Here is a 13,862-nt window from a genome sequence, read left to right on the forward strand (position 1 = left end):
TTATGCTCTGATAGTGTTGAGAGTTGAGACTACTCTGCTTGTTTTATTAGGAGACTGTTCTGCAGGCATGCCTTTATGGTCTGGAGGATTGAGACGTAGTATTTGGGGTCTTGGCATGAAACAAGTGGAGTTGGCATGACGATAGGGTATCTCATCCCAGAGACAACACTCATTTGAACCATGGAGGAGGCTTGGAGGTCTTTTGGCGAGTCTTCCCATGTCCAGTTACATTAAAAAAAAATTGATTAATTGGACTCCTCCTCATGACTGTTGGAAAAAACTTGACAAAGATGGAGCGAGCAAGGGAAATGTTGGTGCTGGGGGCCTGATCAGAGACATTTATGGCAGGTTAGTTACAGGTTTGGAAGCTGGCGGAGGAAGCTGCGAGGACTTGAAGGCGGAGGAAGCGGTTAGGCGTTGAAGGCGGCGTTACGGGTTGACAAGTCGGGTCTAGAGATGGCTTGGACTGAAGCGGTTAGGCGTTGAAGGCGGAGTTACGGGCTGACAAATCGGGTCTAGAGATGGCTTGGAGTTCAGATGTGAGACTGCTCCATGCGGAGCTGGATTCCCAGTTTTTCCGCTAATCCCTGGCCTTTCGTACAAAAAAAGGAAGAGAAAAAAAGAACAATGAACTTGATTCATGGGATTATAAATTAAAAAATAAAAATTTATTATCTATTCAAGTAAATCAAATCAATCGTCTTATAAATTTATCTTTTTATCCAATAAACTCAATCTGGAAAAGATTTTCTCTCTCAAAATCTTAAGGGGTTGACTTAACAGTTGAAGATATATATTTTATCTCTTGATTTTTTATATTTAAATCCTAAGACGAGTATTCAAAGAAAGTTTTCATATTTTGACGGTTAAAGATTATCTATAATAGCTTTTAATTACTATCTTATATTAAAATAAAAAAATATGTTGTTTTATCCTTTGTTTGTTTTGAAGGAAAAAAATTACACAGAAATAGATTTATTTAATATTTTTATATTTATTTCTTTAAATAAATATGTTTTTATTCTCTTCATATATATATATATATATATATATATATAAAAGAAATAAACTATATCATTATGAAATATACATTAATTTAACTATTTAGATTTTTTATTCTCTTCATATATATATATATAAGAAACAAACTATATCACTATGAAATATACGTTGATTTGGTTGAGGTAAGTCCAGTCAGTGTAATAATTTTATGTTCCTGAGGATCTCAGGTTCGAGTTCTTGATTGCTTATATAATGGCCACTAAAGGTTTATATGATTGTTAACTTCAAGACCCATAAAATTAGTCATGGTGCACACAAATTAACCTAAATAACTATGTCAATCTAAAAAAAATATATGTTGATTTGGTTGAGGTAAGTACAGTCAGTGTAATAATTTTATGTTCCTGAGGATATTTCTTTTCGTTTCCCTTTCTGAATTAATTAAAAAAGATAAAAAAAATCAACGACTCTAACCAACACTGCCACCCAGCCTTTTCACTTACTCTCTATGAATGTTGACACACAAACACTCTCTTTGCTGCTAGCTGGCTTCTACTGTCACCTTCATTTACTACTTTCTTTTGTACATTTTGTAGTCTGTTCGGTTCCTGAGAAAAAGAAAGGAATGAAAAAGAAAAATGAGTTTCTTTTTTAATGCTTTCTTCAGTTTTATGTAACAATCTGAGGTTCAGTATTGTCAAAGATTGCCTGCAATTCCTTGGCTATGTCATAATGTCTGTGGAAAAACTGCTGCATTCCCTTTTGATTGTGGTTAATGTACCATGATTGGCTTCAAAAAGGTTAAGATGCTGAATTTTTGTGTTTTTCTTTGTTGGGTTGTTTAGATAAGCTAATTTGCGCAAAAGGGTGTCGGTCAAGATTCATGCTTGTAGTGAAAATTCATGTCATTTTGTGTAATGAAGCGAGGTTGTAGTTTTCTGAGTTTAGGCCAAAAAACGATACCAAGTAGGCCACAGACTCCAATTGGTGGTTCCTCTTTGTTTAACCTGTGCTTTTGAGATCAAATTCTGCTATTTTGGGGTCTCAAGGAGGTGGTTCCATGCAGCCAGGTCAGTATAACATGAATTTGATTGGGGACTTTCCAAGTATGTCTTCTCTTATCAATCATTGTTTTGGGAATGGTGGCTCGAGCTCTGGACTTTCTGGTTTGGAGTCTAATCCCATTTCTATGGTAGCAAATGATGTGGGTTTCAGCTCATCATCTGATGGTTTTACTATGGTGAGTTCTGGTTCATCCGGGAAAGTTCAAAGCAAGCGAATTGCCAACTCTTCTGGTAATCACCAACCTCAAGTTCAACAATTTGAGCCACTCGTGTTATCGCATGGGCAGAAGCAATTCCATTCCATTCGAGGTAGTTTAGGGGCGATGGGACCTGTAAAATTGGAGCCCCAGGTATTAAATGAACAGATTGGTCCCCAGCGTAGGTTGCAGTCCTTGCAGAGTCTGGGTTCAGTGAAACTAGAACCACAACAGAACCAGATTGGAAGAGGCATTGGACCTGTTAAAGTTGAAAATCAACTTTCTGTTCAGTCGAATTTACGACAGCAGCAGCTCCTCCACATGTCCAGGCAGTCTACTCAGGCTAATGCTACACAGATGAATTACTTGCAGCAACAGCAGGAGCAACCTTTGAGGGCATTTCCTCATCAACAGCCGCAAATGCAACAGTTTCAACAGAAAAATCTGCCAGTTAGATCTGCTGCAAGACCACTGTATGAACCTGGAACAGGTGCTAGGCGTTTGACTCAATACATGTATCAGCAGCAGCATAGACCTCAGGTAAAATTGTTTGATTCCTGGAGAAAATGTGTTTTGTCAGTTTTTGGCAGTTTACTTTGTGTGTTTGTAGTTACTGATCTTTATGTAGGACAACAATATTGATTTCTGGACGAAATTTGTGGCTGAGTTTTTTACAACCAGTGCCAGGAAAAGATTGTGCGTCTCATTATATGGAAATAGCCGCCAAACAAATGGCATTTTCCCTCAGGTATGCTGTTATATTGACGAATGCTAATTGACAGAAGGAGATTTTTCTGAAGGGATGTGGGTTAAAGTAACAAATTATCTTCGGTCCACCACCTTATCTGTGCTTTAGCTTCAATACTCCTACAATGGTTACCTTGTTCAATTTTATGTAAGAGAGGTGATGAATAATTGCATTTATGAGAAAGATAATCGGTAAAATGCACAACTTTTGAGCTTAGACTCTATCCTGTGCTATGCGTAATGCTACCTCTTAAGCAAACACTAGCTTATGTGTGCAGTTGTTTTTATTTGAATCTTTGTAGACTTCAATGCAGTCATGACCAACTTGGAATGAAAACAATAGGGTTGACTGTGAAGTTCTTGAGTAATCATATGGTACTTGTGAACTTGACGTGAGAAAACATTTGAAATTTAATGGCAATGTTGCAGGATTTGTGGCACTGTGAGATATGCAATCACAAACCTGGTCGTGGTTTTGGTATGCTATTTTTATAGCCTGAGCTTTTCTGTTATCATCAATTTGTTATGAGTTACAGTGAAATTTTGTGCTGTATTATATTAAGAAAAATGTGCCATTTATCATATCTTTGTCTACATGTTATACAATCTTCCTACTATATTTTGCAAATTGTGGATCAAAACTCAAACTGTTGCTGATTAATATGTGATGCTCTGTAATTATGAATGCAAATTTTTTAAGGTCTCTAATTTTTCCTGTATCAGGATTTTAAAAACTTGCCCTTTGTGGATGCTTGATCTTTTCAAAGCTGAAAGAACAACTGAAACATGTTCTCTCTCTGAATTCGTGAGACATTTATTGCAATCTATTTAAATGTTTGAAACTTAACCTTGTTGGACATGGATCAGTTTTGAGGGGAAGTAGGTTTGCGAATAGAAGTTGCAGATTTTTTTTTTCAAATGTGATGATATCAGTTGCACAAAGAAAATCAAAGTTTAGAGTTTCTCGGTTTCTTTTGATTAAATGATGCAGATGTGAAGTTGATCAACATTTGATGAAAAAAACGTCGTCTTCAACAAACTTTAAAGTTCCAAAGATAATAATTTATATAAAGTGAAGAAATTGCATCACCATTCTCTTTTCCCTTTCCGAAATAACATTTGATGTCATGTGCAGTACTCATTCTTCAAATCTTGTTTGTGCACTTTCAGAAACAACTGTAGAGGTTCTTCCCAGGCTGTTCAAAATCAAATATGAAAGTGGCACATTGGAAGAGATTCTTTATATTGATATGCCTCATGAATATCAGAATGCAAGTGGCCAGATTGTACTTGACTATGAAAAAGCAATACAAGAGAGTGTTTTTGAGCACCTTCGTGTAGTACGTAATGGTCAACTTCGCATCATTTTCTCTCCATATCTGAAGGTTTGTTGGTTGATAAATGGGCTTCTGGGGAATATTTAGATCTATATACTTTTATTATTAATTGATTTGATCATTAATTCCCTAACTATTTTACTTCTTCCACATTCTCTAGATTTGCTCTTGGGAGTTTTGTGCATGCCGTCATGAGGAACTTATTCCGCGAAGGTTGATAACACCTCAGGTTGCTAATTTAATGCTTCTAGTCTGTATTATAAATTATGTTTTCTCGTGTGTGGGAATCTTGCTGCAGCCTTTCGTGGAGTCATTGAATTAGTTTATCATGCTTAGTGTATGTTCTATTCAATTCTCAGAATCTATCGTTGAATGGTCCTTTTTCTTTCCATAATCAGATTTTAAGTTCTTATGAATTTAGAGATTGCGTGAAAGTAGGTGGGAAATTTCCTCCTTCATATAAGCAGCAAGCTAAACTAATCTAGGAAGGTAGAACACGCATAAATTTGCAAATTAATCCAGCAGTGAAACCTTATACTTACGTATCTACATAATAAGCCATCTAGGGGATGGCTCCTAATGGGATTGGTGAAGGGAGGGGTCATAAATAAATTCCTGAGATGCTTGGCCTCCTTGTCTAGGGAATTGGTCTCCATCCTTGATGAAATGATTCTCTTCGTTCTTTTCCTCGATACTTAATTGGAAGTGCCTGATGATGGTCGCTATATCTAAGTTTCATCAGCTTGTAGAAGATGTGGATGAAATTTCCCTTTATGATATTTGAGATACTTCCAATGCTGGGCTGATCTAATTACTGCAATACTTGTCATCAGAGGTCAATTATTTTCTGAGTCACAGCTATGAATATTTTCCAAAATCAGAATCACTTGGTTAAATTCTGCTCTGAAGACTTCCACTTTCATGTGTGTGTGTGTATTTTTTCACATGGATAATTTTTTTCTGTACATGATTTATTCTTTCTTATCCAATGGTGCTACTGAGGTGGTAAGGTGGAGGTTTTGTCAAATTCTTTTGCAACTTTTTATATATCAAATTCCTATCGTGTAGGTAATCCAGCTTGGAGCTGCAGCACAGAAATACCAAGCTTCTGCTCAAAATGCTTCATCGAACTCATCTTCACCTGATTTAGAAAGTAACTGTAACATGTGAGTTCTTTTGCTTTGAAATTCATTTGATTGCGGTCATAAGTTGGCGGTGGTTTTTTCTTGCCACTCTTGGAAAATTTCATAGTTGAAAGCTTGTTGCTTTTTGTTGCACTTTACTGAATGATGAAAATTACTGAACCTGAGAGGTAACATGAAGCTCCCCCATCTCACCACATGATCTGAAAAATCTTGTATTCTTTATAATGGACATGCTCCACTTATTTACATAATTTGTGTCATGTGGATCTTTGGGCATTCAACAAGCAACTTTGATGATTTAGCTTGGAAACTAAGTCAGCAAAGCACTGCCCTTAACCATTAGATCTGCGATGTGAATAAAGTTCTTTTTCCATCCTACTCAGCCAGGACAGTTTTGCATTTTATGTTATTGGATTTATATGGCATATCATTTTGGTGCCCACCCTCCTATGAATAACTGAAGGAAAATGCAATTAAAGTTATTTTGAGTAAAACTATTGCATTATGCTAATTTAATTCTGACTCTCAAATAGGAATTGATTCTCACTCTGCTGTTCACCTTCATGATGATGTCAATGTTAGCATCAAACAACTTAGCCTTTGACATTTTTATGACTGATAAAGTGGAAACAAAAAAGGATTGCAATGTAATGCATTTAAGATGTGTCTGGCATGTCATAGAAAAGTTACATTTAAATTTTTGTCTGTGGGGCTACTCGATGAATATTCAACTCAATATAGATAATTTTTAGATGGCTAACTTGTTCAATTGATTGTTAGATTCTCAATTTGATACATATGATAGTTGATAAACTTGGTGGAACTTTTATTCATATCAGGTGGCCTTTGTTTGGCTTATATTTATTTATGTGAAATTTCCAGGTTTCTTGCATCTGCTTGTCAGCTAGCAAAAGCCTTGGAGATACCTTTAATTAATGATTTAGGATACACAAAGAGATATGTGCGTTGTCTCCAGGTACCATTTATTGCAATTGTCTGATTTCCTATTAACCATGCTTGATTATTGGACCCAAATAGGCTCATCTCTTTTTCATTGGTTACTAGTGCACTGTTTGATATGTTCTGGAAATGGCCAAGGCATAATATTTTACTTAAGTCAACTAGTTTCTCATGTGAATTCATTTGAATGTGGTTTAAACTTGCTCCCATGCGTTTTTCTTTTTAGGATTTTTTGATGCCATTGATGCATGATATCCTCTCCCAGCCCCTTCATTCCTGCCTGCCTGATTTGATGTTTTGATCTTTGTAGTAACAGTGCTTACCAATTTTACCTACCAATTGACCTTACCCTCGGGATTTTGGATTTAAGATCTATATCCAGCACTAACAAAGCACATACACATAAGATGAAATATGCATCTCCATTTTTGTTCAGGTTGCATTATATTTGAAATGTGATGTTTGCATTCTGCTTGTTTTGGAGAATGTTGGACTGATCATATCTTGATTTTTTCTTTCTTTTTGTCTTTTTTCCCCCTTCATGTTTGGTTAAACAAACTGCAGATATCAGAGGTGGTTAATTGCATGAAAGACTTGATTGACTATACTGCTCAAGAGGCTGGCAAGGGACCAATAGGTAAGCTTAAAGAAACTTCCATCATTTGGTATATGTTCTTTTTGACCTGTTCTGATTTATTGCAAATATAACTGTCAATCAATTCTTATCAGCACAGATTGCCATAAGCTGCAACAGTTTGATGTTCTTATCTTTTATTTCTCTTTAATTTTCTCATGCTTTTGTGCTGATTGAAACTTTCTCTAAACTTTCACATCTATGCTTAATCAAAAAGGAAATGAAAAGAAACCTAAAATTGAAATTTTCTAGGGAGGGTGCGTTGAGTATCCAATAATCATTCCTTTCACCACCCAAGTAAGCTTGTCGATGATATGCAGAAGCTTTCTTTCCAAATTTTTTTTTTAAAAAATACATCCTTGCATCGAGCTTCCTTAAAGTAAAAGCTAGTAGCTTTTACAAACGCCAAACTGACAAATAGAGTGCAATGACACCTTGCTAGCTGCTGCTAGGTTCGTTGAGGATTCCCAAATATTCTGCTAAAAGGGGGGAATAGCTTCAAAGGTTATATATTGGTGAGAATGGATTAATATATTACTTGACAACCTATATGTGACAAAACAAACTTCTTCTATTTGTCCCAAACGCATCAGAGTTTCCTAGAATGCAGGCTAAATTTGAATCTTTTGAGTTTTGACTCATGGTTATTTAAGTTTTTATTTCACATAATAACATCTTGTTTGTTTTCCAGAGAGTTTGGCTCAGTTCCCCCGCAGAGCTAGGCCTTTTTCTGGGCTGCACAGTTCTGATCAGCAACCACCTGAGAAAAAGCAGCATACCACACCTACATCGAATGATGATCTTCATTCTGTACAGGCTAGTGTCATGCATCCTTCCACAAGCAATGGTGTTGCAAGTGCAAACAATTCCCTCGGCACAAGCTCCACCTCTTCCTCTTCCATGACTGTTGCCAAGCTTTTTCATCAGAATTCCGTGAATTCACGGATTGAAAATCAGATGACTAGTCCCGGCAGTCCATATACTGGGACATTTGTTCAGATTCCATCTGCTGTCTCTTCAACCACTCTGACACTAGCTCAGCTCAATCCCTCCTCTCCCTTCTCTTGTTTAACACCATCATCATCTAATAATCCTCAAAGTTCTCACAATATGTTAGCTGCATCAACTGCAATAAACCATGTCAGTTCAGCACATTCATCTGTTCAAACACCAATGGAGCAGTCATCTCAGTCAAATGAGGTTGATCCAAATGAATTTCAGAGCTCTGTTGGGAAAATTATACAAGAAATGATGATTTCTTCACAGTTCAGTGGGGCAGGTGGTATGGTCAGTGTTGATTATGAAGGAAATGATATAAAGGACATAAATAGGGTCACAAGGTCAACACAAAATGCGTTCACCAGTGGCCCTTGCCTGGAGGGCAATGTGATGGGAAACAAGAAGTCAGCTACTATGGGTGGAGGATTTGGGAGTTTGAATGGTGAAAATCATCTCTCTGCCTCTACTAGCAGATTCACAGCTGCCATGGGGAATGTCTCCAGCACTGTCTGGTAGGTTTGCCATGCCAGTGATGGATCATGATGCTGTTATGAATCATCAACAACAGGCACTGGCTTATCAGTTGCGTCTTGGAGCAGTAAATAGATTTCTTGATAACCAATTTGATTAGAAATCTCCCTGAATAGTTAATTTTACTGATACTTTCATGGTGATAATTCAGACCTAGTACGATACCATTCAGGGGGTGATACAAGGGGCTTGAGACGTGGCCATTTTATCCTTTCTGCTGAATCACGAGAAAATTTTGTTTCCTTTGACTGGCAGCAGCTGCATATTGTTCAATTATAGAACTTCTTCTGCCAATAGGGAATTTCTGCAGATGGTGATGGGGAGGCAATATTTTCTTAATTAGCTAGAGATGAATTAGAATTTTATGTTTTCAGAAAGAATCAAGGAATATTCTGCTTTGATAATGAGTTCCATTTGTTCCATATCTTTCTTTAAGCTAACGTGAAATTCTGCAATACCTTACCACTGCTGCTTCCGGATTTCTTCGCACCCGAATCACTAGGAATCCTCGTTACTTAAAGATATTGTTCTTAGTTACATATAAATGGTTAAGGATGGTTTTTGCAATCGCCTTGGTTTTTTGGGTAAGCAATGATCGACCAATTTTCATGGATGCCTTTTAGCTCAAGCTCAGAATTGCGAGACACGCAGCAATTGCGGTTCAGCAGATACATGTTTTTATCAAACTAGACTATCGTGATATAAAAACTTGGGACAACATTGACATGACAAATATAAGGCAATGACAATTGTAACTAACGATTTCTAAATGGTGTTTGCTGCTGCTCTTTATTCTCTTCAAACTTCAACGTATTTTTCAATGGCAGCAGCCAAGGTAGCCTTTGGAACTGCACCTATAACACCTTCCTTCTTCTCTCCATTCTTGAACATTAGCACTGTGGGAATGCTTCTAATCGCATATTGTGATGCAATGTTTGGGCAATCATCAGTGTTCACTTTGTAACAAGCAATCTTTCCTGCGTATTCTGCTGCCAATTCATCAATCACCGGTGTTATCATTCGGCATGGTCCGCACCATGGTGCCCAGAATTCAACTAGAACTGGGATTTCACAGCCAATAACCAGGCTATCCCAGCTTGAATCTGTCACCACTTGCACTGTAGAAAAAAAAATTAATCCCAAGAACATTCAGTGCACAAGCGCAAGCAAAAATGAACAATAGTTTTTTTTTTTTAAAAAAACAGCTATTGAGAGGGATGGAGAGGGGCTTACCTACACCGACAGCTTCTTGAGCTTTGCATACAATAGTGGATTTATAATTTTTGACTGAAGCATATGAAGAGGAGAAAGAAGATGGAAATGACAAAGAAGAAGACCTCCTTAATCCCCCGCCTGTGGGCAATTTCAACTTCTCTTTTGAGCAAGCTACATGGTTTGAACATAATACTCCAGCTCTAGTAGTAGACATGGTGCTCATATTCATGCTTGCGTGAAGAGCCATGAACTATATGCTGCTTTTTTCCCTTCTGTTTGCTAGGTTTTATATCCTTTGTCTACTTAGAAAATGAATCCTAGATATCCAGATATCGAGGGGAAAAAAGGGTACTCAAAACAGATAAAGGAAAGCATGTGATCTTTCTCTTTCTTTTCAACTAGTTGGATTTTTCAGTGGATATTGTAAGAGAAATGTAAGGTTGAGGCGACTCCACTCTTGTGGATGAGATTCTGTCCCATTTATCTCATCACATGAAACTACTTTGCTCTGGAAAATAACACGTGGATTTTTGTATCTCTATTTTAAACAATGTGCACAGAGCAAGGTTGTGTTTTTTTTTTTCTTTCATAGATATTTTCTTTTCCGTCAATAAAAAAAAAAAAAAAAACTCTTGACAACAAATGCCACCTACCAATCTACTATAGAGTTGTTAATGGGCTGAGCTCCACTTGGATTTTGTCAAAAGCTAAGTGGGCTTGAATCAATATCCAGTAAAATTATTTTAAGGGTTTTAAGATGAGGCCAACCTCAAACTGGGATGCTTTATAGTCTTGGATTATTGGTTCAAGTCAGTTCATTCACATCCATAAGCCATAATGACCAAGGTGATAATTTATGTGATATTGAGATCGTGAAAAAACCTTAGATTTCAAAGAACTTTTCATGATTATCTTATGAATATCCAGGTTGTTCTTGAAAAATAAATTCTTTGTGGATATATGAGATACTCTGATATTTAAGTCAATACATATAAAAAATAAATATAATAGAGGGAAAAGAAAAGACAAGAGAAGAAAATGATAGATAATGAAAAGAAAATTCTTGTGCAAGACTATTTTTGTTTCTTAAGTTTGTGCACGGAGTCCAAGACTTATCTATTTTTACATGTCATTGAGGTATTTATACATCTAGTTCTAGAACTAAGTTGATGGAAAAGAAAAATATTTGTTTTAAAAAATTAAGTCATGGAATGTCTAATTGTGCTCGCTCTTGATGAAGATATTATTAATAATATTTTTTTAGAAAGTTGAGGGTTGCTGTGCTATGTTCTTTATTTGTGAAGATGTTGGCAGTTATAGCAACAAGAAATTATGATTATCTAAAAAGACACCATTGGTGATAATGTTGACATTTATAGTACCAAGAAATAACTATTATCTAAAAAACATTACTTGTATTATATAGAAAAAATTGTGCAAACATGAAAAGTTTAGAAGTGTTTTTTGAAAATTTAAAATGTATAGAGGTGTGTGTATGACATTACTTGGTAAGGAAAAAAAAATGAGAGAGGAGAGAGAAAATAAGAAAAATCCATTCATTTGGTTGATTTATATTACTAGAGGAGCAACATGGCTAACTTGTGGAAAAGTTGGCCATTTTAGCCATTGGTACTAAAACTATTATCATTAGAGCTTGCTTGTGACTTCAACATCTCATCCTTTCTTTCTTTTCTTTTTTTGTTTTTCTTTTTTTCTTTTCTTTTGCTTGTATTTTATACAAACTCATTTATTCTTTACTCTTTTTTAGCAATTGGATCTCTTTATTTGGTTTTGTGGCCATTGAATCCTCATAAAATTTGTGAGTTGACTCTTATTCATTACAACTTAAGAGAGGAGAATTCTTATGCAATGGATTTAATATGCACAATAAAAAGAAAAAAAAATATATGGGGACATGGCTAGGTCTTCAAGCCATTTAGACCCAATCCAAATTACTATTTTTTATATTGTATCATTACTCGAGGAATTATTAGATACTCTCAATACTATACCAATTCATTTAATTATGTGATTACATAATATCTAATTAAATTGCTTTTTGTTGTTGACTCGTCAATATAGATGAATTCTAACTTACCAAAAGTGATAAAAATATTTTTTTTTAATTTGAATATATACAAGAGGAGGAATTAGAAAAATAACTTTTTTTAAAAAAAGAGATATTCTTATCATTTTTTATTAGCTTGTATGTGATTTTTTCTTTTTTTTGTGTGCATATTTCTTCTATGCTCTAAAGTATTAGAGCGTATTTATTTTCATGATTACTTCTGTGTTTGAAGCAAACCATAAAAAATACATATTTGGTAACATATAAACAATTATTTACTACTTGTGGATCCTAGTTAATTTTTTTTGTTGAAAACACAAGTGAAGTAAAAGCAACTCTAAGCTGCTTCTCAACTACTATGCTACAATTAAAAGACTGGAAAATGCAAAATGAAATTCACTTTGCACTTTCTGTGAACAATCTCCATTGTTCATGATCTGACTGAGTCAGGTCCGAATCTAAATGTATTAGACCAGGTTCGACTCAGAAAAAATAAATCCAAATTTTTTATTTTAATTATGTTTCATTCAAAAAATTAGTATTTACTATTATTTAATTACACTACATAAATTAAAAGGAGATTGCGTGATGTCATAACATTTATAGAATTTGATCGTAATTTTAATTTTATTCCTGAACTTTTTTCAAACCACAACCACAAAAGTCACAATACCAAACACACAAGTACAACTTAAGAATTATACAATCTTTATATCAGTGATATTATTATCACCTAATTTTTTGTTTTCAAATGGAAGTTTCACTCTATATTTTAAAAATATCTCATATCTAAATTCTGAAAAGAAGATAAGGAGATTAAAAAATTATGCTATATTATTTAACTAATAGTCCTATAGGATGCTCGAAAATCCTAGGTTATGACATGACTTATGAACTCCATAAATGAAGATATAAACTCTCTATCTATATGTGTGTGCATGTATGTGTGTTATTTAATAACAATGAAACTTTAGGATAATGTTAACAAAAGTATTTTGATCTAGATAATCAATTCTAAATTCATGACTTGACTTTGGAAGATAATAAGATCCAACAAAGAGAATATAATGTCACCAAATACTTTGACACACTAAAATGATTGCAAGACATTGATATGTTTAATGATTACAAATTAATGAAAAAATATATAGAAATGAAACCATTATAAAAAACAGAATGATTACAAATTAATGAAAAACTATATAGAAATGAAACCATTATAAGAAACAGAGTAGGATTTTTAGATTTACAAATTCATGACTAGACTTAATATTGAGTTTGATAAAATAAAAGAAAAACAATAGATAAAAACCCCTATCTCTAATTGGAGAGGCATTTCAAAGGTTAAAGAAAGGAAAGCTATATAGAGGTCATGCTTGGAAAAACAACAGACTTGGTAACAAATACAAACATGTGGTTTCTGTAGCAAATAAAAAAGCTTTTTTTTTTAGAAAAAAGTATATGAAACAAATTCTAAAACTTATCAAGTTCAATTCATTATCTATTATTCCAGTGTTTTACTAGCTCAAATAAGTAATCATCTTTATGCTCTATCTTGTTATTCAAAATTTATTTCTTGGATCATTGATTCAGGTGTAATTGATCATGTGACGAATCATTTTTATCTATTTACAAATTATTTAGCATGTCTTTGCTCTATCTTGTTATTCAAAATTTATTTTTTGGATTATTGATTCAGGTGTAATTGATCATGTAACCAATCATTTTTATCTATTTATAAATTATTTAGCAAGTCCTAGTAATGAGAAAATAAAAAATATAGATGGTAATTTCTTACATATTGTAGGGAAAGGGTTAATAACAATTTTTAAAAGTAAAAATCTTAAATTTTTTCTCCACTTTTCTAAACTTATTTGCAATGTTATGTATTTGAATAAATTCATAAAAATTGTAATTGTAGTGTTATTTTTTTTTATATAATTCTATCTATATATTTTAGGAT

General features: G+C 34.4%; 1 protein-coding gene and 1 pseudogene across 1 annotated transcript; one reads left to right on the forward strand and one right to left on the reverse strand.

The window, feature by feature from the left end:
* The first annotated feature begins 1,353 nt into the window (after positions 1 to 1,353).
* Positions 1,354 to 9,042, forward strand: LOC105131190 (transcriptional corepressor SEUSS-like; annotated as a pseudogene).
* A 166-nt stretch (positions 9,043 to 9,208) lies between these two features.
* Positions 9,209 to 10,234, reverse strand: LOC105131191 (thioredoxin M-type, chloroplastic-like). The gene is made up of 2 exons (XM_011034037.1): positions 9,850 to 10,234; positions 9,209 to 9,734 (listed from the first exon to the last, which is right to left on the reverse strand). Exons 1-2 carry the CDS (start codon positions 10,076 to 10,078, stop codon positions 9,415 to 9,417), a joined length of 549 nt encoding a protein of 182 aa, XP_011032339.1. The 5' UTR covers positions 10,079 to 10,234; the 3' UTR covers positions 9,209 to 9,414.
* Positions 10,235 to 13,862: the final 3,628 nt, after the last annotated feature.

Source organism: Populus euphratica, unplaced genomic scaffold, assembly GCF_000495115.2.
Source record: "Populus euphratica unplaced genomic scaffold, PopEup_1.0 scaffold103.1, whole genome shotgun sequence".
Lineage (NCBI taxonomy): Eukaryota > Viridiplantae > Streptophyta > Magnoliopsida > Malpighiales > Salicaceae > Populus > Populus euphratica.